This window comes from Dipteris shenzhenensis, chromosome 33 (genome assembly GCF_047967505.1).
Source record: "Dipteris shenzhenensis isolate YYH24624 ecotype China chromosome 33, Dip_SZ_1.0, whole genome shotgun sequence".
NCBI lineage: Eukaryota > Viridiplantae > Streptophyta > Polypodiopsida > Gleicheniales > Dipteridaceae > Dipteris > Dipteris shenzhenensis.
In genome coordinates this window covers 3881350-3906600 of record NC_141628.1, presented here as the reverse complement: position 1 = coordinate 3906600, position 25251 = coordinate 3881350, and the positions used below count along the sequence as shown (strand labels likewise).

The 25251-nt window shown below is 42.9% G+C and overlaps 1 protein-coding gene across 2 annotated transcripts in view; it reads right to left on the bottom strand.

The window, feature by feature from the left end:
- LOC147879554 (CemA-like proton extrusion protein-like protein) overlaps window positions 1-24958 on the bottom strand; it is a 126304-nt gene extending 101346 nt beyond the window's left edge. For both annotated transcript variants that reach the window (XR_015540666.1, XM_087371873.1), the window contains exon 1: window positions 22834-24958. Coding sequence is in view for 1 of the 2 variants with exons in the window: in XM_087371873.1 (XP_087227999.1) it covers window positions 22834-24141 (1308 nt within the window). In the remaining variant the exon portion in view is untranslated. The remainder of the gene's footprint in view (window positions 1-22833) is intronic.
- Between the last annotated feature and the right edge of the window lie 293 nt (window positions 24959-25251).

Here is a 25251-nt window from a genome sequence, read left to right as displayed (position 1 = left end):
AAGCTCCAAAATAAAATCAGCAAAGTACCCAACCAAAGAATGACTCATGTAGCACTGCCTGGGTACCTGTGAACCAAGAAAGAGGCGGCACACGAGGCCAACCAATAGCTTATGGCAAAAATAAATTGCAGCAGCAAAATCACAACTCACCAAGCCTTGAAAACTCGAACCAAGTTCTCAATCGCCAAGAGGACATAGTAGCGAATGCCCAATTGCATTCTCAGCCAAAGAGGACTGCAAAGGCATGAAGAAAGAGCATTTACAAGAGCTGACCAGCGAGAATTCCACTAAAAAATGTGAAAAGAAGCACTTCTGTCGCGAAGAAGTGGGAGTTCTTGGACTCAAAAGAAGCGTGCTTCAGAGAGGAATGCATTGAGAAGGTTTTGGAGAAGTTTCATCGCCGAAAAGTCCTCCAAAACTAAGAAAAACCAGTCAACCAACGCGTGGGACTACTCAAAATTCAACAGAAAGCTGTAGCTTTGCAAGAGAAGAGGCCCAGGAGGCTGTAGAAGCAAAAAGATCCAGAAAAAGCCACTTTTGCAAATTCTACCAGCAAAAGAAGTGCTCAACTCTGCCCGTTCTACCAAACGCACGGAGGGAAAAGCATATCACTGCGAAAGGGAGGCAGAGGGGAAGCCATCGGGCCAAACGGAAGTCAAGGAATCCAAATGGGTGAGGAGTTATGAAGAAAAATGGAATTCAGCTGAAGGAGGCTGAAAAACCAGTCCAAAATCTCAACAAAGGGAGAAGATGAGAGAGAAAACCACACATGTGAAGTTTAGAAGGCCCAGGAAGGTCTAGGAATGACAAAGGAGCATGTAGAAGGCACTAGAGCCACCTGGAACTCTAGGGGGGCCACTGAAGGTACATGGCCCTCTAGGGGGCCCATTAAAAATGCCATGTCATCATTTCCTAACAACCACTCTTTTAATTCCTTGGAACAACCACTCTTTAAATTCCTTGGAATGCCTTTGGGCCTAGGGATTAATTACGCTTATGTGCTAGGCACCATGCCGCGTTTAATTACACATTATTAAGCCCACGCTTGGACTTTTAAAACCCATAGGAGCCCGGACCGCAATCGGCTCTAACTGAAAAGCATCAAGGTAAAGCTGCAATATCCCAGGTGAATCTACCAGTTCACCTTCCTCCATCCATTTCGCATCAAGTGATGGGTAATTTTAAAGCGACAGATAACTTTACCCTTGAGCTTTCTATCTCTGTGTGTCAGAATCTGCTCTGGGATCAGAAGTTCATCCTGTTCTTCCACTTCACGCTGTACCTCATCAGGTAAATCCTCGGGAACATCTCCATGATATTGCTTTAACAAGCTCACATGAAAGGCATTATGTATCTTCCAATGCGGAGGCAACTTCAGCCCGTAAGCTACCTCGTTTATCTTTTCATAAACCTGGAAAGGACCATAGTAACGCATGTTCAGCTTTGTGTACAACCTTTCCTTGCCTTTCTTATTTTTCAGCCTTGCCTTCTAAAAACGCAGCAAAACCCAATCACCTTCTATGAATACCAATTCCCTGCGGTGCTTATCTGCTACTCTTTTCTACTTGTACTGACTTCTTTGCAAGGCATATTTGATCTTCTTGTAAGCCTCTTCAAGGCTTTCCACAAAACAATCAGCTTCGGAGATTTTCTCTTTTGTATGCAAAATGGGAGGTATCTTCCTGGCACCTTCCACTATTTCAAAAGGTGCTTTACCTGTGGATGTGTGCACCGTATTATTGTAAGCATATTCCCGCAAAGGCAAATAATGCTCCCATTTGCTTTTGTGGTCTGAGACATAGCATTTAAACATATCCAAGATGGTAGAGTTTTCCAGCTCTGATTGTCCATCAGATTGAGGGTGAAAAGATGACGAAAAATTCAGCGTAGTGCCCATATTTTCAGACAGCCCTCTCCAAAAGAGGCTGGTCATCCTCGGATCTCTATCACTAATTATGGATTCAGGCATCCCATGATACTACATGCTGCAGAAACAATTTGGCCATTTGATCTGCTGTAATTTTCTCTCACTGGCACAAATTGGGCTTGTTTGCTAAACCTGCAAATTATTGTCCACAATCCATCATGTCCAGTAGGAGTACGTGGAAGATCAAACACAAAGTCCATAGCTATGCTTTGCCATGGTCTATCCAAAATTGGCAAAGGGTGTAACAACCCAGGTGCCTTCTGCCTGTCAAACTTTACTTTCTGACAAACCATGCATGTTCTCACATATTCTTCCACATCTTTCCTCAAAGATGGCCAATAAAAGTATTGCTCCACTGCTGTAATTCCCCTATGCCCTGCATATGGAGGAGCATGACTTTCCATTATGACTTTCTGTCACATCTGATCAGTGACACAGAGTCGTCCATGCATCAAAATGAAACCCTCTTTCAACATATAGTGATCATGCCTTTGACCATCAGAAAGCTGATCATAAATAGTTGAAAAATCAGCATCATTAACATACTGATCTTTCATCACATCTAACACATTGTTGTAAGCAATGCTCACTGCTGAAACACTGGGTTTCTTGGAGACTACTTCAGGCTGTGGTTTCCTGGAAAGTGCATCAGCCACGACATTTTTGTTACCCGGCACGAGTACAATTTGAAAATGAAACATTGAGAGGAAGTTAGCCCATCTCATGTGCTTTTCAGATAATTTTCTTTGCGTGAGAAAATATACGGCACGAGTACAATTTGAAAATGAAACATTGAGAGGAAGTTAGCCCATCTCATGTGCTTTTCAGATAATTTTCTTTGCGTGAGAAAATATATAAGTGACTGATGATCTGTCTATACACAAAAATCAGCTCCAAGAAGGTAATGTTTCCATGTGGTCAAAGCATGTATCACTGCCAACATTTCCTTCTCGTATGTCTGCAAGTACAATTCAGCATCTTTGAGAACTCTACTCTCATATGCAACCACTCTACCATCCTGCACCAAAGTGCCTTCTAGCTGTTCCCACATGCATCACAAGTTACAGCAAAGGATTTTGCAAGATCTTGCAAGATAATAACGGGTTCAGAACACAACTTTTGCTTCAGCTCTTCAAAAGCTGCATTTTCCTTTAGTCCCCACCGAAACGGTACAGCTTTCTTCTATAAAGCATGCAAGGGAGAAGCAAATTCTGCAAAGTACTTTAAAAATCTCTGATAGTATGAACACAACCCAAGGAAGCTTCTTACTTCATGCAGATTTTTCATAATTGGCCAACTCCTTATGGCCTCAACTTTTGCAAGATCCATCTTGACTCCATCCTTTGACACTATATGACCGAGAAAATGAATCTCATGCATAAAGAATTTATTAACAGCTTGTGTCTTTTCAACTCTTGAAACACAATAGTGAGGTGTTTCCTGTGCTCCTGCTCATTTTTAGAAAACACAATGATGTCATCGAAGAAAGTGCCCACAAACTTTCTGTGTGCTCTAAAAATTATGTCCATCATTCTATTGAAAGTGGAAGGTGCATTAGTCAAACCAAAAGGCATCACAAGGAACTCATATAATCCAAATGAAGTGCGGAAGGCAATCTTGTAGACATCTTCACGCCGTATCCTTGTCTGATGGTATCCACTTTCAAGGTCAACACGATTGAACATTAAGGAACCTTCTAACCGATCCAATATATCATCAATGCGTGGAATTGGAAAACAGTTCTTAATTGTGACTTTATTCAAAGCCCTATAATCAATACACATTCTCCAACTGCCATCCTTCTTTTGCACAAGCAACACAGGGAAACAATAAGGAGAATTACTTGGCTGTATTAATTCCTTTTCCAAGAGTTCCTTCACTTGTGACATTATCTCTTCCTGTTGTGCCTTATTGACACGATAGGGAGTTATATTAGGCGGTGAGCTTCCTGGAATTATATCAATTTGATGATCCTTGGGCCTCTTGGGAGGTAATTCTTGAGGAAGTGCATCTGAGAAACAATCCTGAAAATCTGAAATAAAAGCAGCCCTTTCTCTATCTAAAGCAGAAAGAGTAGAGCCTTCCTGAACTGGTTGGCTGTCCTCTTTGACAAAAATCAAGTACGCTGAAATATGATGCTTTATTACATTGGAAATACAAGCTGAAACTAAGGGATGGACTCCCCTTTCAACTTTACATCAAGTACATGATTTTTGCCTCTATGGATTAAGGAAATCTTCTTGTTTCTCATCTGCACATCAGCCCCCACCCTGTACATCCAAGGCATCCCAAGCAAAGCATCACACTCTAGCAGAGGTATAATGTAGAAGTCCTCTGCATCCTAATATCCCTAGATATGCATCCTCAACTTGCCAATGATAGGAGTGACATGTGTGCTGAGTTCAGGATTGGCCATATCACACATGCCGGATGGCCCCATTTCCTCAGACTTGATGCATATCAGGAGTTATGAAATTCGCCTTTGCCCCAAAATCAAAGAAAAACAAACAATTCTGATTTTTTATTTTTCCCCATGCTCTGCACATCTCAGTCTTTTTCGTTTCCTCTTCATCATGTGCATGTGGCAAACTCCCAATCACATCTGAAAGAAGTCCTGCGGAAGGTTTAGGCCTTTTGCCCTTCCGATCAGCTTGTTTATCACCATTCTTATCATCATCTGACCTGTCTCTTTTCTTGGATGGGCAATCATAAGAGCGGTGTCCCTCTCCTTTGCATATAAAACATTTCTTTTGCTCAATGAGTGACTTTTTCTCTTCATCAGATAACTTGGTACGGGGCTATTTATTAGGCTGTCCACGCCTTTGACCAGCTTTGAATTGGGCTTTTCCTCCCTTTTGAAACAGTCGTTTGCCATAATTTTTATTTTCAGATTTGATGTCCTTATCCTAGTGTTTGGCAGCCCGTTTGTTGACTTCTTTCTTGCTGTCCATAAAGCCCAAATTCTTCTCCTGCATCCATGCATATGCTGTCCTTTTAAAAATGCCACGTCAGCATTTCCCAACAACCACTCTTTTAATTCCTTGGAATGCCTTTGGGCCTAGGGATTAATTACGCTTATGTGCTAGGAGAATTTGATTGCGGTTCAAAAAACAAAAGTCTTCCGTTTTTTGAGCTGTTTCCATTCTTCATATTTGTAAATGAGGTAGACACTACCAAGTAGTACTTGGAAAGACCCCTCATGGAGCACACGGGTGACCGTAGCAAAATTCAATGGATATGGATTCTATACATGGCAAATGAAGACCATGTACACATTGATGAGAAAGGGCTTATGGAAGTTGATCGAGCCGAGTGAAGAAAGTGAGAGTGCACCAAGCACCACAAACAATCACAAGGCACTTGGCATTATAGCCCAAGGGTTAGGTCATGAAGTTATACATCACATTGCCGGTATCAAAGATGCAAAACTAGCATGGAAGGAACTCAATAAAAACTTTGGAAGTAAGACTAAAAGCTCAAAGATGAATCTCTTGATGCATTTTTTTCAGTTGGATAAAAAGGAAGAAGACACAATGACAGTTCATATCAACAAATTCAAGGCATAAAAGCAACAACTGGTAGGCATGAAGAAAAAGATTGAAGAAGATGAAGCTTCAGCTGTACTTCTCAATAGTGTTGACCAAAAGCCGTATGGAACTCTAGTACCCACACTCAAAAATGTTGATAAAAGTCTCAATGAGATTGAAGTAGCACTGCTTGAGCATGAAGCAAAAGTAAACGACAAAGTACTCCCTAATCCATCACGTGATCAAGCACTCTATGTCAAAGGGAGAAAAAGTAACTCAACTCCACCAAGATGTTACCATTGTAGGAAGCTTGGGCACACAAAAAATGAATGTCGCAACAAGCACAAACCAAAGTTGGAATGCACATTTTGTGGAAAGATTGGGCACGTAGAAGAGCAATGCTATCACAAAAAGAATCACGCCAACTACTCCAAAGCCAAAGAAGTAGTAGTTGAGGATAAAGAAGGACTTCTATAAGAGCCATGATATGTTTTCACCCCTCTTTCTCTACAAAGAGTGTTGTAATCCACCCTCTGAGGCCATATGATGCACTTAAGGTGAAGAGCCAAAGTAGCTACAAGGCCAAAGTTGCCTGAACTTATAAGTTGCAAATGTGATTCGATGTGCTGCAATTCCAAGCCAATGTCAATGTTCCTGCATGTCAATGTCTACCAAATGCCCAAAATTGGTTATACCAAGCCAATGTCACTACAAACTTTAACAAAATTGACAAAACCCCCAATTTTTAGAAGGGCAAAACTATCAAATTTGGGGCAAATGACCAAAAGCCCCAAATTTTACCGAAACAAAGCAAATGTGACAAAATAACCTGCAAATCTAAAAATATCCCTTAATCTGTCAGCAATAGATCCAAAATCCCCAGTGTCGGAGTGGAAATGAAGTCAAAATAGGGCAAATACTACAAAAGCCCCAAAATGTGACCAAAAGGAGCAAATGTCACTGCAAAATCTGCAAATGTGACACAAAAGTCCCAATCTCTAGAGCAAAATCACCTCAATGTCACTGCAATGTGTGCAAACGTGACATAAAAGAGGGTGAAAAGCTTCAAATCCAACTATACCAGGCAGATCTGAGTCAAGAGGGAGAGAATCCCAGCCAAATGGTACTAAAGCAGGTTGGAGCACATGGAGGAAGACCCGAATGACTAAAAAGAGTCCAGATCTAAGCAAAAAACCTTAAAAAACAGTTCAAACATGCTCGAAATCAACTCTGACAAGTCATACGGATTCTCAATAGCATCGCGCACCTATCCGTACAGGTCCGTACGGATGTGCGTGCGGACGTCCGTACAACTATAAGGGCAAAATTTTCCTTGGCCAAAATTGTGCAGAACAAGGTCGTTTGTATGCGAGCAACTCAGAAATTTCAAAAAACGTTGAAATCAAACCTCAAAAAGCCAAAAAACAGTCATTGGACTGTTTTTCTGCTCAAAAAATAGGTTTTTGGCAATGAAATGAGGCACCAGTGGACCTAGAGTAAAATAGCAGGTAGGAGCAATGGGAGAGCATGAGGGAAGGCAAGTAGGAGCAAGAGAACCTACTCTGATGTCACTATTGGGTGCAGGAAGCAATGGGATGGGAGTGGAGTGCGGGAAGCAAACAACAAGCTGGAGCAAAACGTAGTACTGCTCAGATGGATAAGAGGAAAATACAAAGGGTGGCCTATATGGCTCCCAAGTCAACCATATGGTTGACCAGAGAAGTCAACTCATAGAGTTGATCTTACCTACAAGGCTCATACCAAGGCTAAGTGCTAACAATTATTCATAGGCCAATTGCGCAGAGTTTCGGTAATGGTGGGACGTGTATTTGCTAGACATTTGAAAGACCAATTGACAATTCCCACGTTCAAAGAGATTGGCAAGCTATTTCAGATACTATCCAACAACTAATAAGGGCATATATGCTGGCATTGAATTTGGCCGACTTTGCCCACACTTGGTGGGGAAGGAGAGGTGTTCATGCAAACCTTTTGTGCGTTGACTTTAAATATCTCATGGTGTCCACTTTCATGTCTACTTATCGTGGATTATACCTACAACAACGGTCTACATCGGCATGAACAGGGTCATTGTTTGAATAAAACCACCAGTCCTACATGCTTGAGGAAGCAAAGATGTCTTGCTAATTGTTTAAAGCAAAATACATCTGCTGCAATGAAGATGATGTTCAATTTCAGTTCAAACTGTTTAAACTGAAATACATTTGTTTAAATTGTTTGTCTGAAATACACCTATTGCAATGAAGATGATTTTCAATTTCTTTATTTGGGAGGACAGTATATAGCCAAAGACGCACTTGCCATCCGAATCTGCCACAAAAGTTGTGCACCAAGCATCTGAGGTATGCCATGCATCCCTGATGAAAGCACTAGCAAGAGACTATATACCAGGACTTGGTTCACAAGCAGAGCTCTCCCTGCCAGGAAAGTCTGGTTGTGTAAAGAGAAGCATGCCAAGAACTCTCTAGCAATGGCACAATTTGTTGCTGTGTTGAGATGTCTAAACCCACGTAACATCTCAAGTATCTCGTCATCCGTCCTTGGGGAATCCAATGGAAACCTAAGTTTTCCCCCAATCCTGGATTTCCTTAGTTCTAGCTAGAAAACCATTGATTTGTTTCAGCTGATCTCGGCTCCTGATGCTAGACACCTCGAGTGAGAGCTGCACCCTTTCTAGGCTCTCAACTAAACCCTCCACTAATAGGTGTTACAAACCTAAGGAGGATCAAATACAATCAACATAATAAGAGAGAAATGAGCAAGGTAAGTGATAACGTTTTCCATTGCATAGTGCCTCAATATATAGGCAAAGTCCATTGTCCACCACATCCTTGTAGATGATTCTAACCAATCATTGCTTGTCACAATCACCCACATCCAATTATTATTTTCCTCTTCAATACCACTCTTTCTATCCTCTAGGAATGCATCCATGTGCACTTTGGCACCACACTTGTAAACTACTCAGTGCTTTCTATCAATTTAGACAACGGATTTTGCAGAGGTGTTTGAATGAAATGATTGCGAGTTGCCAAACACATATACTTGAACTTAAGAGATTGCAATTAAGCTGGAATTAAGACTTATACAGCTTAAACACAAAGTGACATCATTGGAAATTGCAATATGATTGAGGGGCCAAGACGCCCCCCCCCCCCCCCCCTTATCCAGGCTCACTTTATTCTTGAAAATGGAGATACAAGACCAAGGTGCAATGCACCTTCCAAACTGATGAGCTCAGTGAAAGCCTAGGACCTAGATACAAGACTCAAGAGCATATGTACAAGGTAGACAACAAGGAGGACTCCAAGCTCAGGTTTCAACTCTTGGTTTGCCCAATCCACAAGGAAGAAGCCTACAACAATCACCACTTACATCCAACATTAGAGGCAAGCACTAGTTTCTAGAAAGATAGTAGAAACAACATTAAATAGTGCTGTAAATGAGATAAACTTGACAATACAGACTCCCTTCGTGACTTGATCCTTTCGTAGATGAAGTCCTTGATGCCTCTGAAGCTCCCTTGGGTGAGGAGAGTGTAGAAATGGGGTTGAAATGAGAACATCTTAGAAAAACAGCCTGTAGGCTAGAGAGAGAAAGCCTGTATGGAGTGATAGCTGTAGAGAGAGAGTGCCAATGCTGACCCAAGGGAGGGGATGTAAGAGAGGAGCTGCTTTTGTTCCAGAGGTGCAGAGAAAGGCAGATTTCTGCAAGGGGAAGGGGCTGGAACAGTAGAGAGAGAAATTTTGCAATACAGAGAGAAAGATTGCAGCAGGAGAGAGAAAGGGGCTGTGGCTGCTCCAGGCTAGGAGAAGGAGAGAGGATGCTGCTGCTGTTGCAAACGAGCTGAGAGGGGGCAGATTTCTAGAGAGGAGGGGCTGGAACTGTAGAGAGAGAGTGTGCTGCTGTAGAGAGAGAAAGTGCTGCTGAGGTGAGAGAATGGTCTGGGGAGAAGCTCGCTGCACCCAAGGAGCTAGAGAGGTTCTACTGCATCAACTAAAAGGAGGGAGAAGAAAAGTGATGAATTTTCATGTAGGGAATGAAGGGGAGAGGCCTTCTTTTATAGGCTCAACCCCCCCCCTAGGCCTAGAGTGGAAGGTGGACACTTGTCCCACATTTTTGGGTGTGCTGCAGTCCCAAAGACGACAGCCCACAACCTGCCCCAAAATTCTACCAGATTTGGGGCCAGACACTTGGCCTGCATGCCCTGCCACCTGCCATGCATGCTGCCACATGTGTGGGACAGGTGGACTTACCTACCAGCTCAAATTCCATGTGGCAGTCTGCCACGTGTCAACTACCACGTGTCACTCCCAAAAAACCTAAAATTTCAAAGTTGTCAGAATTCAATTCTAATCGCACCCACGGGTTCCTAACAGCTTGGGCTATCTACTGACGTACTCTAAGGTCATAATTGAGCCATACTAAGCTCATTTGTTTGTCGTCTTATCTTGTATCTCCATTATTCTTGGCATGCTGCCAAGCCCACACCCAAAGCCCAGGGAACATTCTCTTGAATGGTTCCTAGGTCAGTATGCAATCTGTGCATTTGATTGGTCCCATGTTTGGGTACTCAGGTGGGGTGTGGTTTCCAGATGTCCCTCTCAAAGAGAGGCCATCACTCTTGTGGGTCACTAATGCCCATAACCCCAAGCAAGGGGGTCCACCCTCAAATGCTAGACCTAGTCCCCATTGACCGTAACTGAACAGTAGGGAAATATTTCATTTCTTAATAAGCATACCATTGAAAAACAAAAAGAAATATTACCAAGCAAGTGGATACACGTTGTTGAAGCAGGATGACAACACTTCTCGACACCCCCCCTTGGTGCCAACACGGTGAGCTTACAATCTTTATTTTCACTAGCAAATCCAAAACAGTCTCACTGGAGTGCAGCCAAAAGAGTCTTGAGATACATCAGAGATATAAGACGTTTTGAAATAGAATTCAGAGGAAGTCATCCAAGGTTGCATGAGTACTGTGACTATCACCACATTGTAAATATCCTTAGTCAAAGTACAATTGACCATTTATTTGATCATAATTAAAGAGTTTTCGTATGTGTTAATTTTGTTAAAGAGTTCTTTTAATGGTAAAAGAATTGACTACAATCAAAGATACTTAACTCTAGTCAAGTAAGCCCGACTTCGGTCGAGAAGACTTGGTTTATTACCAAGAGGGTTAAATGCGGTTAACCGGAGAATCACAAAGCTGACTATGGTCAAAGAGTGTTGACTTCGGTCAACGAGACTTGGCATACGCCAAGAGGGTTAACTACAGTTAACCAAGTTGTGCCAGCTTCGGTTGGAGAGATGTGCCAGCTTCGGTTGGAGAGACTTTGCCATAATTAAGGCGCCACGACCAATGGTCAAAGCCCCTTAATTACGACCAAGAGGGTTGACTTCGGTCGACCAAGGATTGTGTTCTATGTTTTGTTCATATGTTTGTTCAGTGTTGGGGATGCCCACCTATGACTAGGATTAGTTCACAGTCTATTATTTGCATGCAAAGCGCTAACAATAAATGGGTGCCATGGTGGTGCGCTTTAATTAATTATTGCACGTATTGAGAAGGGTTGATTTCCCAAGTGCTAAGGAGCTTAGCAAGCGACCAGAAGATGTTTGTGTGACCAAGGAACATCGAAGACCCTAGAGATTGCCCTCTTGTAACATGTACTAAATTTTAGTTAGATATTTTGACATTTGGCATGTTGCTAAATTATTATGCCATGAGCTCTTTGTAAAAAGAATGCACGTTTTGGAACTTGTGGAAGCAGCTTCACCCTGAACTCTCTCTATACTCAGAATTTTTCAATGAATAAAACACCTTCGGGGGGTCCAGCCGGACAAGTTTTCCTGGGCCCTAGTTGCTTGTAGAGAGAGAGAGAGAGAGAGAGAGAGAGAGAGAGAGGTAGAAAAAGTGCAGGAGAAAAATGCTTTTGCGCAGGATATGGTTTTAGTGACAATGATTATGCCAAAGATCATGAGACCACGAGATCCACACAGGGATATGCATTTTTCCTTGGTTAAGGTGCTATATCATGGTTGACAAATAAACAACCAACTGTTTCTTTGTCTTCAAGTGAAGCAAAATATAGGGCACTCATAACAGGTGCATGAATCTATATCGCTCAGAAAACTATTGTCAGAAACAGATTACTTTGATGAATCAAAGCCAACAACAATATATTGTGATAATCAATCGGCTCAAGCATTGGCCAAGAATCCAATATATCACTCTAAGACAAAGCACATTGATGTCAGAGAGCACTTCATCAGAGAAAGAGTGTTACTTGGTGACATCACACTGCAACATTGTGATAGCAAAGAGAATGTTGTAGACATATTTACCAAACCACTTGGCAAAGAGCTTTTCAAGAAGCATTGGCAAGCTCTTGGTTTGATGCAAAGGACATTCCCATTAAAGGAGTGTGATGGAATGTAATGTTCGCTTCTTCTTTAATTCCCCAAAATCATCATCTTGAGGAAAGGCCTACTTCATAATGTTGATCTTAAAAGGGTGTTGAGAAACCCTCTCAACATCGTGTGTTTAGATATCTGCATAGCACCAATCCAATAAAGTGCTATGAAGGATAGGGTTAGATGCCCTAACCCTAAAGGATTTGTATATATTCTACACTTTCAACTAAATCTAGTGTACAGTTAGTCATTTGTGGACTACTCTTTAGTTAGCACAATTTGGAGCTTTTCCAATTTACCCTCTTTTTGGTGTATTTGCCCTCTCAGATTTTGGGACTTTTGCCAGATTTGCTGTCCATTGCAATGACATTTGCTTTATTCACCTCAATTTGGGTATATTATGAATTTACCCCGTTATTTGGGCTCGTTGCCTTCTCAGATTTGAGGCACGCAGCCTCCATCTAGGACATTTACAGCTCAAATGATCATTGGATACATTTGCAGACATTTGCCCCTTCTTTTGGGCTGATATTTTTGCAGGACAGCTATCTTTGACAAGGAAGTCCTTTGACCGGACAAATATTGTTTTGCAAGTCATTTTTTTGGGGACAGCCCATGCATGTAGCTCGTTGTTTGAGCAATCAATTTTTGGTTGGTCACTGTCAAACATTTGCTGTCATTTTTGGACAGCCAGCTCATTTTGCAGCTCGTTAATGTGGATGATGTGAAAACCAGGCTTTTCGAGAATGCAAATGTGTGCAATGCATGCAGAATTTGAATGCCAATTGGCTCATGAGAGTACTTGTTTCTATTTCAACCTACATGCAAGGTGGGAGAGAGATGGCGGATGAATGCAATGTGGTAGAGAGAATGCTACGTGAGATTCACAATGAAAGGGTGATACCCTTTCATTAATGTCCCTTGAGGTCACTCAAGTTCCATCTTCCCATTTACACCTACCCTTATCCTATGACCCATGCACCTACCATTCAATGCACTCTAATGCACCCTTTCCCTTTCCTATTGCCCCTAGGACCTAGACACGTGTGTGCACATCTTTATTCCTAATCATTGGCCAATGTTACATAGTTTTGACGGTACTATTTACACCGCTTGATCGATCATAAATACAAACATATAACCACACCATCAAATTGGCACCTAACAATAATAAGGTTCTAATGACTATTAATTAACTAAATAATCATTTCTCTTGTCATGACACTCCCTCCTGCTTGAATGAGCAGAAGTCCTCTTCTGGATTATTGCTTGTCTCTTCCTCTTACGTGCACTTTCTCTTGTTACTTCTGCAATTGCATCGCCTCTTTATAATCTAGGAGTATCTGTGGAGAGTCTGTAAAGAATACTTCTTCCATCCGTTGTGCATCACTAGCTGGCTGGTTTTTAAACTTCAGTAAATACATATATCTCTTTTTTCCACAAGTACTCTTCTCTTTATAGTACACAATCTGTTCCGGAGTAAGAACTTCAGTCCCATCTTCAAGTTCAGGTTCTTCTTGATGCTGAGTATCAAAAAACGCAGAAGTATCACCATGGTATCTCTTCAAATTGCTCACATGAAAGATATTCTTCATACGCCAATGAGCTGGTAATTTCAGCTCATACGCTCTCGATCCTTCTTCCGGATATAAAGCTGCTGAAATCTGAAATGGACCATAAAACTTCCGTGCTAACTTAACATGTTTTGTACTTCCTCTCACTGACTTGATTCTTCTTTTATCAATCTTCCGTAAAACCCAATCATCCTCGTAATAAACTTCTTTTCTTTTTTTATTAGCTGCCTTGGATTGTTGAACCTGGGCCTTCTTAATATGTTCTTTTACCTGGTCAATAACCTGTGACATGTCCTCAGCAAACTGGTCAGCAGCAAAAATTCGCTCCCCCAAGTGTGTTATTGGAGTGGGTAAACATTGACCATAGATGATTTCAAATGGGGCTTTCTTGGTGGAACTATGTACAATGTTATTATAAGCAAACTCTAACATGGGTAAGAACTCTGGCCACCTTCTAGGTTGGTCATGGACATAAGCTCGAAGTAAAGTAATTATGGTTTGATTGGCATTCTCACTTTGTCCATCTCCTTGAGGATGGAAGGCTGTAGTAAATTTCAGTTTGATTCCGAGATTCTCTAATAGGGCTATCCAAAAGTTGCTAATGAAACGGCCATCATTATTGGATTTGGTAACCCATGTAACGTAAATACTTCCCTAATGAATAACCTTGCTGTTTCAAGAGCATATACCTAGATGAATCCAGGAACATTCCCAAACTCATCCTCTAAAAACACAACATAGTGCAGTTTCAATCTCACGATAGTCACTCATAAGATTGAAAACCATAAACTCCATCACGCATAGCAGGGACTAGCTACTATGACATCCCCACTGACGTCATCAGCGCCCAACAGTGGGTGTAGACCATAGTATAAAAGTATGCTCTCACACATACAAATCCACACACCCACACATACTTGAGCATCCATTTATACAAAGTCTTCGTACTAAGTTTCTGTCGGCACTCCGGAGGTGAAGGGCAAACTCAACCATGACGAAGGCTAGCACTAAAGGAGAAGGCTAATCAAAATCTTTTCATTCAAGCTACAGCTGCTTGTGAAGTCTAAAAGATTTCATTTTAGTCTCTCCCAAACTAGCAGCTAAATCTAAATCTAGCTGATAGGGCAACGCACCATTTAAGATAGAAAGAATTATCGCAATACTAGCAGACCACAACTTGGACGAAAACTTCACAAGGTGAAATTTGCATGTCCGCTAATACGGCAGAAGCATATACCTAGATGAATCCAGGAACATTCCCAAACTCATCCTCTAAAAACACAACATAGTGCTGTTTCAGGAGCAGACAACTCCTTTTTAAATAAGCCTGTTTACTCAGCCTATCTATAACAGTGAAAATATGCTCAAACTAACCAACCTTGGGGAAACCTGACACAAAATCCATTGTAATGTGTTCCCACCTTTCAGAGGGAATAGGCAAAGGCTGCAAAAGACTAGCAGTCTTACTTGTGTCAGATTTAATGCACTGACATACGTCACATTGTTGAACAAAGGTCGAAACTTCTTTGCGAAGTTTAGGCCAATGGAAGTACCTCTCAATATTGTCAATGGTCCCTCTAATGCCTCTATGTCCAGAATATGGACTCGCATGTAACTCACTCATGACTAGATACCGAAATGTTTTGGGTACACATATGGCACGTCCCAAAAATAAGTATCCATCCACAATGGAGTAAGCCTCTAAACCCCCGACCTCATTACGCTGAATCTTCCCATAAATGTCAACGAAGTCCTCATCTAAAGGATAAGCTTCAACCATTGCTCCTAATGATTTCTCCTTAATCATAGAAATGTGATTAACTTAGGGCCGTCTACTCAAAGCACCAGCTACTAAATTCTCCTTTCTGGCTGATATTCAATATTTGGTTGCCCAAAGGATTGAATATATTCAGCCCATTTGATTTGCCTTGAAGAAACAATGGGTTGAGAAAACAAGTGCTTGATACTTTGATGGTCAGTCTTAATCTGGAAAGCAAAACAATATAAATAATGCTTCCATAACTTTAAAGCATGAATGATTGCCAGTAACTCCTTCTCATACGTAATATATTTCGATTCGGCCCCTTGAAGTTTTCTACTCTCATAAGCAATGGGATGCCCTCCTTGCATCAACACTACCCCAAATGAGATACCACTCGCATCCGTACATACAACAAAGAACTCTTTGTCCATGTCCGGAAGTGTTAACACTGGTGCAGTGACCAATGTTCTCTTAAGCTCCTCAAAAGCTACTAGGTGAACCTCTCCCCACTCATACAAGGAATGCTTCTTCAACAAATCTATTAGTGGAGAAGCAAGACGTGCAAAATTCTTAATGAATCTGCGATAATAACTACACATCCCTAGAAAGGATCTCAGCTCATGTATATTTTTGGGTATTGGCCATTCAATTATGGCCTTGACCTTTTTAGGGTCAATCCGAATTCCCTCAACAGACACAATGTGTCCCAAATACTATATTTCTGTCTTGAAGAACTCACTCTTCTTGGTATTTAGGAACAATCGATCCTTCCTTAGGAGCTCCATCACCTTAGCAAGGTGATCCTTACGCTCTTCCTCATTCTGGCTGAAAACTAAAATGTCGTCAAAGAAGACTATGACAAATTTTCCCAAGTAGGGTCGCAAAACCCTTCTCATCAGCCTACTAAAAGTGGTTGGAGCATTAGTTAGGCCAAAAGGCATGACCAAAAACTCATAATGTCCAGTGAGAGTGCAAAAAGCAGTCTTATGTTCATCCCCGGCTTTCATCCGAAGTTGATGATAACCAAATTTCAAATCCAATTTGCTAAAAACTTTAGCACCTTTAAGCATATCCAATAAATCATCCACTCTTGGAATCGGATACCGGTTCTTAATCGTAAGTTTATTCAAAGCACAGTCATACGATATGATCCATCCTTCTTCTTGACCAATAATACAAGTGCTCCAAATGGAGAACTACTTGGTCGAATCAAGCCTTTTTGCAATAGATCTTCAATTTGTTTTTCTACCTCCTCCATTTCTATCATGTTCATCTTGTATGGGACTCTACATGGAGGAGAAGCTCCCGGCTCTAAGTCTATGGCATGATCATCTTCTCTCTACATAGGCAATTCGAATGAGTCATCTCTTGAAAATCGATCCTCATAAGCTCTAAGGAACTCATTTCTCTTCCAATCTTCTTTTGAGATATGAAGATCTCGTGAATCCCGTATATACACAAGATTACAATCTACCCCTCTTTTTACCAATCTTATCGCTTGGGTAGGAGTAATCAATGGAATTGTATACACGTCTCGATCCCCTACGATCCTTATGTTTTCATCCTTATATACAAAGCAACAATGTTGAGTATGAGGATGAATAGCAGGGTTAATCATACCGCCATGGTTTACCTAGAATCATGTCAACGTCTTGTAAAGGAGCTACTAGAAAATCCCTTCGATCTCTATATCTTTGTATACGAAAAGGAATATTCCGTACTATGGATGTGTCTTCTTCATTGTGTCCCCTAAAAGCTCCTGAGAGCGACATGTTTTTTATAGGTTCTGGTTTAAGATGGAGTAATTTTACCAATCTATCACTCACTAAGTCATAATTACATCCATCGTCTAGGAGAACCACTACTCTGTCCATTCATGAATCCATACACCTTAAAAAGATCATGAGGCCCAGAGGTATTGGCTGAATGGACAGCATTCACTATTGGCTCAATAGTCACGGTAGATTTCGAGGGTGACAAGGTAGAAGCCTCATCCTCTTACTTGGATGCCTTGGCTTTCCCTTTTACTGAATTCGTCTTGGCAATCTTAGCCAAGAGAACGGGACACTTATGCCATACGTGCCCTAGCTTATGTTTCTTACACCCAAAACATTTTCCTTCCTTAATCAACTTTATCTTCTCTTCGTCCGTCATAGTAGGAAATGGCACCCATCCACGACGTGATTGGCTGTTCGCATTCCTTACAAGAACTTTACCCTTCCCTTTATTATTCTTAAACCGGTTTGGTTTTCTAAAAGTGGGTATATTGTTGGTCTTAGATGATGACCCACCCTTCTTATTGAAGGGTTTACGAGGATTCAATTTCCTCTCGGCTATTTCAGCCAGCTTAGTGAGGTCCTTAAGCGTGGTCGGGTTAAACACTTCAACCTCGTATCTTACTTTTGGGCTTAAGGCTACTAAATACTTCTTTCTCCTATCTTCCTTACTCTTTTCGAGTAACTCTAGAGAGAGTTTCCAAAATCTGGCTGTAAAATCTGCATTACTCTCATTATCGAGCTGCCTAAACCTCTCCAAACGAAAGGTTAGGTTCTCTTCATGCCTCGGGGGCATGAAAGTGGCTTTCACTTGCTCCACGAACTTAGCCCATTCATGAATAGGCTCTTTTCCTGTTTGTGACAAAGACCACCACATTAGAGCATCCTTCTGCAGATGCAATATGGCAAAAGCAAGCTTCTCTTGCTCGATCTTGTCTTGATGGGCAATGTATAGCTCAAAATGGCGAATCCATTGAGGATTTTATCGGCCTCCCTTGCCCCATCATATTTGGGGAACTCAATTCTCTCTCGCAGTTGGAATTTGGACCTCTTAGAAGGGGTACTCAACTCTTCATCCCCAAAGTTTAAAGTCCTCTTAGTCCCTAATCTTGTCAAAATGGACTGCTCAATCATATTGCTAAGCTGGGAAATCAGTTTATCAACAAGAGTCTCCTCTCTTCCTCTTGCACTTGGATTATGATCCATGTGTGCTGGGTTTTGAGTAGGTGTAAACTCATCACCTTGTTCTTGGCTGGTCTCATTTCTTCTGTCATTACGAAAGGAGAACTCCTTATCAAGAGGTTCTTAAAGGAGAGACTGTTGTAAAACTATTTGTGGGTTATCATACTCAAGATGTGTGTAACTCTCACCTAATCCATCCTCTTCAAGAGGGGGTGAAGGTGTTCTTTCTCTCTCTCCTTAGGATAATGGAGGAAAAGGAATAAGTTCATTGTTATATCTCCCTTCCCCTTCCATTCTTTCCTTTTAGTAATACAAGAGAGAAAATGACTTGCTGTAATTTCAAAAAAGGGGTTTATTTTACAGCAAAAGTCAAGTGTTGTAGAGTTGGTGGTACTTATCCGACTCCCGCTTCATTTGTGTTGAGAAGACACTTAAAATGAGCTCTTCTTCCTTCTCTGTTAAGCTTTTCTTCTTGTATTTCTGCTGTAAACTGATAGGCTCCATTTGGGCTACTTGTTTTGAGCGGATTGGAGCTCTAGCTACTGTTGTAGGGGGTACTTGATGGGTGGATCACCCCCTTAAAATCTTGTTCCGATCCGACTTTCCATTGGGGAGCCGGGGGGAGTCCCTTTTCCTCACGGTTTAAGGATTTTAAGGGTACATTCACACCGGGGGGGGAAGGGGGGGTTGGGTGTGTGGTCATCCCATTAGGACACCCCGTTCACTGTTCAAGACCAAAAATTTTCAGAAAAATCCCTTGTTTCAGAACCTCAAGAATTCAGGGTTGGTCGGAAGGGAGACGTTTGCGCCCCCCGAAAGTGGTCTGCACTGCACTGTGCTAGCTGCACTGTCCACAGAACATTCGTGCCGTCGAGGTTCCATTGTTAAATTTCGTTGTCTCACGTTCCCTGGCCACACCTTCTTCCTCAACTTTCGTGCCTACTCCCGTCGTCCTTCTCTTTCATCGTCCGCGGCTGTCACTGACCATGCCTTCCTCCCACTAGTGCTTCCGCCACGATTCTACGCGTTGCTCTCGCCCTCTTCTCGTCTCGCTCGTGGACCGTTGCCGCTCTGATACCAAATGTGAAAAATCAGGCTTTTCGAGAATGCAAATGTGTGCAATGCATGCAGAATTTGAATGCCAATTGGCCCTCCAATGGGGAAGAGCGCCCTCGTGAGAGTACTTGTTTCTATTTCGACCTACATGCAAGGTGGGAGAGAGATGGCGAATGAACGCAATGTGGTAGAGAGAATGCTACGTGAGATTCACAATGAAAGGGTGATCCCCTTTCATTAATGTCCCTTGAGATCACTCAAGTTCCATCTTCCCATTTATACCTACCCTTATCCTATGACCCATGCACCTACCATTCAATGCACTCTAATGCACCCTTTCCCTTTCCTATTGCCCCTAGGACCTAGACACGTGTGTGCACATCTTTATTACTAATCATTGACCAATGTTGCATAGTTTTGGCAGTACTATTTACACCGCTTGATCGATCATAAATACAAACATATAACTGCACCATCAAATTGGCACCTAACAATAATAAGGTTCTAATGACTATTAATTAACTAAATAATCATTTCTCTTGTCATGACAGATGAAATTATTTCAGATGCTCAGGAAGTGTCCACGACACTCAATGGCCTTCCTGAGTCCTACCAGGGGTTTGCTACTACATTGAGGTTGGTTGCCATGGGCAATCCCAACACTTACACTTTCGACCAGCGTGTTTCCCTTCTCCTGCAGAATGAGCAAAGTAGCACAAATCGTGCTGCCTCTCAAATTGCAAATCAGGCTTTTGTCGCTAATCACAAAAATAAGGGAAAGAACGGGCAAAATTACAGCAAACCCAAGCCTTCTGGAGGCTCATCTACTGCTGGACACTCATCTAATTCTGTCCCGTCTAATGCAAAGAAGAAAAACAGTTAACGTTGTAATTATTGCCGGAAGCCAAGACATGACATTTCTGAATGTCGCAAGCACATCGCTTCTAAAAAGAAAAAGCAGCAAAAGGGACTTGCTGTCACTACTACTACTACTGCCCCAGATCATGGCCATGAGGCAGCAAACATTGCTCACCATGAGTGGGCTTTCACGGTGACATGCTAGTACCATCCAAAGAAGCATGCTACAGCCTTGTCTGTCTTAGATTCTAAGTCAGATTGGTGCTTCGACAGTGGTGCTTCCAAGCACATCACGTCTTGCACATCACTCTTTCATACATTGGGGGCTGCTCCACATGGTGGCACAATGACATGTGCCAACAATGCATCATATCCCATGAAAGGGATTGGCTAGGTCAAGGTCACTTCAGTTTCACGTGATACGATCACGCTCATGGACGTTTTGTTTGTCCCAGGTATCAAGAAGAACCTCATCTCCATTGCAGCCATATCCTTGAATGGCTTTCGGGTTCTCTTTGATGGTTATTGATGTGCCGTGTATGACAACCGGTATGATGACATCATAGTACTTACTGGGTCACTTTCTTTTGGGCTATATCATCTTGATGTTTATGACAAACAGCCTACTATAGAGGCAAATTTGGTGGCTGAATCTGTAATTTCAGATTCCCACTTATAGCATGCGAGGTTGGGTCACCTCAACTACAACAGCTTAGTTAAAATGCATTCACAAAACATGGTGGTTGCTCTCCCACCCATGCATGCACTAGTTAAACATGTTTGTGAGGGATGCTTGTTGGGCAAAATGCACCGTTTCTCATGCCCAAACAGCCTAATACCCATTAACTTGGCTCATTTTTTGCCTTTACTCCATAGTATCAGTTCAACATTGTTCAAGATGGTTCCCTTTGAATCGACCAATGTTCCAGGCAATTATCACTCATTGATAAACAAGATATTACAGCCATAATGGCTTATGATTGGTTCATTTTTTATAGCATTCACAAAAGGAAATAGGGACACACCAAAACAACAAATGCACTTGTATGGCAAAAGAGGAATAATATTCAATAACTTGGACAACAACATTGCCAAAAGGTATCCCACATGTCTTGTTGGAACGTAGAGGTCAATTGTCACATGCACCCCTGCACTTGGGTGCAATGTGACACACTGACAAGTGCATAATAGTTCCAATATAGGAGATTTTGTCGTATGTTGTGACCCCTTTGTGAGCCCTTGTCCAGGGGGACAGTCAGGCACAAGCTACGTAGGTCAGTGTCTAAGCCTTAAGTCAAGTCAGAAAGTCATTCTTGTTCACTGGTACCCACTGGAGAACAGTAGGTTAGTGTAAGTCCATCTCAAGTTTAGTTAGGGCAAGTGTTAGCCATGATAGGAGCCCCAAAAGAGGCCCCCAAAGGCAGCATGTAGGATGGGGAGGAATAGGGGAGGCACCTGTGTCAGGCAGCCCCCAAAGAGTGGGTCCAAAACAAGGCCGAATCCAGCAGACCAGTCGTCTATAACTGACCAGCTGGGTCGGCTATTTGCTGCTGATTGGCTGGGGTTTGAGCCCTATAAATAGGGCCCTCGCCAGCCCTCTTTCCTCACACAGCCCTCAGTGCCTTCAGCGGCTCCCACATGCCAGTGCCAGCCCCTGTGCAGCCCTGAACTCTCCAAGATCTGGCCCTGATCTAGCCTCAGCTCTTGGCCATCAGTTCAGCCATTTTCAGGAGGGGTCTACGCAGCACAACAGTTGGGAATCTGGACCAGCGAACGGAGTAAGGTTTGGGGTTTGTTTCAGCAGCTCTTTTCAGTTATCTTTACAGTTTTGCACAGCTCACTCTCAGCTCTATACTTCAGTCATCTCTCAGCTCTTTTAGGATCTATCACTCCTAGCTTTCACTCTCTTCACTCACGCAATAACCCTGCATTCCAGTGGACAGCACAAACCTCTCCCTTGCCATAAGTGTCCTACATCATCAGTGTAAACAGCATCAAGGTCTCGGTATTGGTCAGCGTTGCCTCTCAAGTGTTTGGGTCTGCTATACGTGTGCACAGTGTACTCTTCAAAAGCGCGTTTCCATGCTCTCCCGAAAAGTGTTATTTGTATTTTCTCAGTTCTCGAAGTATAAAGCAAATTCTCCCCTGATTGGGGGGGGGGGGGCCTCAGTGGTGAGTACAGGGATCCAATTGGTTGTCGACTCCATTCTCTCTACCCTCATCTCCTTTCTCTCTCTATGGTGCATAACGCTAGTTCCTCGCTAATGGTTTCAAGAAGGTCTTGCTGTGATTACACGATCAGATTACCATTGCATCTTACATCAACTCCGCACTTGTAAGTCCCATATGAGGAACATCTTGCAGGCTGAACAGACCACGTGGGGACTGCCATGGTGCTGCCCTTCTTTGGAGGGGCCAAAGGGCTGGGTTTATGCCCAGCAATGAGCCCATTCTGTGAGCAGATAGACTGAGGGAAGACCCAAAAAAGACACTTATGAAGGGGCCTTATATAGGCCAAGAGGGCTGCCATTGGTCAGCCAGCAGGTGAGCTAGGTCTGCAGGAGCTGGCAGCAAGCAGGAGGGGTCATTTAAAGACATACACAGTCGACAAAAACTAGCAAACGAACTAACTCAAAACTGCACATGCAAATCCACACTTAGATGCTCTTTTGAGCCATCCAAACATTCTTTACGTCGAATAAATAGTGATAGGCCAAGAGATAACACTTACAGTAGTCTGAGATGTATAACGGAAGACCCTCTCCTCAAATGACAGATCAGCCCGCACCTCCTCTTCCCTTTCAAAAATTCTGAAAAGAAATTCTTTCATCGTTCTATTCATGCCACGCTCAGGCATTTTTGGGGGAGATCGAGGCAACCCTCCTTTCTCCCAATCTGACTCAGAAAAATACCACCCACTGTCTTTGCCACCAACATAGCTACTGTAATCACCCCAGCTATCATCAAGCCAATCCTCCCAATCTGTGTTATCAGGATCAAGACCAAGCTTCTGATACTCTCGCAGCTCTCTGCGTGCATCAGTTCGTCTTTTCCACGCTGCAAAACTGGCATCATCGTTGAGCATTTTGTCAATAGCATCTTTGCACCAATCTTCACTGGCATCATCAACCGTATCTTCACTGTCAGGGCCGTTGTCGATTTGATCTCCACCTTCATCATCCTCCGCTGTCGCAGGATCCCATTCAGTGTCAATTTGATCAAACAAAAAGCGTTTCCACCAGCTCATCCTTGAATTCCCACCTTGAGCATTCACCCTAAACTTGCTTAACATCAAAGGTCCTCTTGTTGCCTTCGTTTGGAGAGCTCCATTAGAGCTCAACTCTGAAAGAACAAAAGTGATTAGATGGTCTTCCTTTGGAAAGCTACTCTGAGACGAACCCCTCTGGAGCAACTTAAAGCTCAGGTTTCCACTGAACAAAAACCTGCATCGGACATGAAGATGGCAATGGGTGTGGCCTTGTGATATGTAGCTTAACTGCTGGCTTGAAGAAAGGGTATCCTTCCTCGCAGAAGCCACCTTTTCCTGAGCTGCATTTGCCTTCCCATTACATAACGATGTCACACCCTGTTCTACCAAAAATACTAATTTTTCCTCGTGGGAACCTGCAACTGGGGGCCGTCGAATCCTGGATACTTTGACAGCGGTGTTGCATGTACCGCTGTCCACTATCTTATGCCTTAGGAATTGGTTTAGCTCCCATGATGATGGTCGTTTTCCATAAGAAAGACAAAGGGAGTAATCAATCGATGAAAGAAGTGCTAGTCGATTAGATTCGATTGCTCCTTGTGACACGCTCAACGCTACTTTGTCCTGATCACCTTCCAAATTTACGCGATTAATTTCGTATTGCATCCCCAATTGGTTGGCCCGATTTGCCCTCTGGGAGCTGGGTTTGCTAAGTTGGAACGATAAGCGACGCTCCCCACAAACTCTTTCACCGCCCTGAGACGCTATCTCAAGAGCACAAGCTTGAGCTAGTGGGGAAGAAAGGCCACACTGTAAAACCAATTCTCTCATGCTGATGCGTCATGATAGACTTGTCCGACTTGACAGGTAGGCTTCCTCTAATTCTTCCACCAAAACTGCGTTCTCCAGCTCTTGCGAGAATGCGATAATGAAGATGGCGAATGGGAAAGTTCTGCACTGCCCAGGTGGAGTTAGAATTGATTGGAAAGCAGATGATCGCGAAGGAGGCAAAGAGTTGAGCAATTCACGAGTACAAGCGCTTTCCATGTTGTGATGTAAAACATTACTGTCTCGTTTGCGAGCGACTCAGAGCACGAGCCCTTCTCCTTCTCGGCCTCCTCCTCCTCCTCCTCCTGTGTGTGAAAGGTTCCTAGTTTATTGCAGACGATTCAAACAACAGACCTTCCTCGCCGTCATCCTCCTTTCGCCCTCTCTCCTGAAAGGTTTCTGTTTGGATTGGAAGTGAGTCGAGCAATTCCTCCTCCTGCAGCTCAGATGATTCAAACAACAGAGCTTCCTCGCTCGTCGTCCTCCTCCGTTCTACCTCCGGGTGTCTGTTTGGATTGGAAGTGAGTCAAGCATTCCCTCCTCGTGCTGCTGCTCGTCCTCCTCCTCTCCCTCCACGTGCTGCTGCTCTTCCTCCTCCTGCCCCTCCTCTCCTTTCTGTTTGGATTGAAAGCGAGTCAAGCAATTCCTCCTGCTGCTGCTCGTCCTCCTCCTGCTCCTCCTCTCCCTCTGTCTCCTCGTGCTGCTGCTGCTGCTGCTCGTCCTCCTCCTGCTCCTCCTCTCCCTCTCGAGAGAGGCGTTGATGATTGCTATGGGAGGAAGCTAAATGTGCATTGCGAGGCTAAAATGGGGGAAGGGAGGGGGAGGAAGTGAAGCGCCATAGCCCAGAAGAAGAAAGAATGAGATGATATGAATGAGGCCTTATAACGTGGCAATCTTCTCCCCAGACAAATATCCATGTTGCCCATTCAAAGTCTTACTTTAATTTGCCTAGATTAGATTAGATATTATATCCTTGGCCTCCATGAATCCCCATTCTAGACATTGCCTCTCCTATGACCTTATTGCACTTTTCACCTTTTTATTTCCTCCTAATCCTTATGATTATTCCCTCCACAAAATTCGCTCCATCTCCAAATAGTTAATAAGAGAATG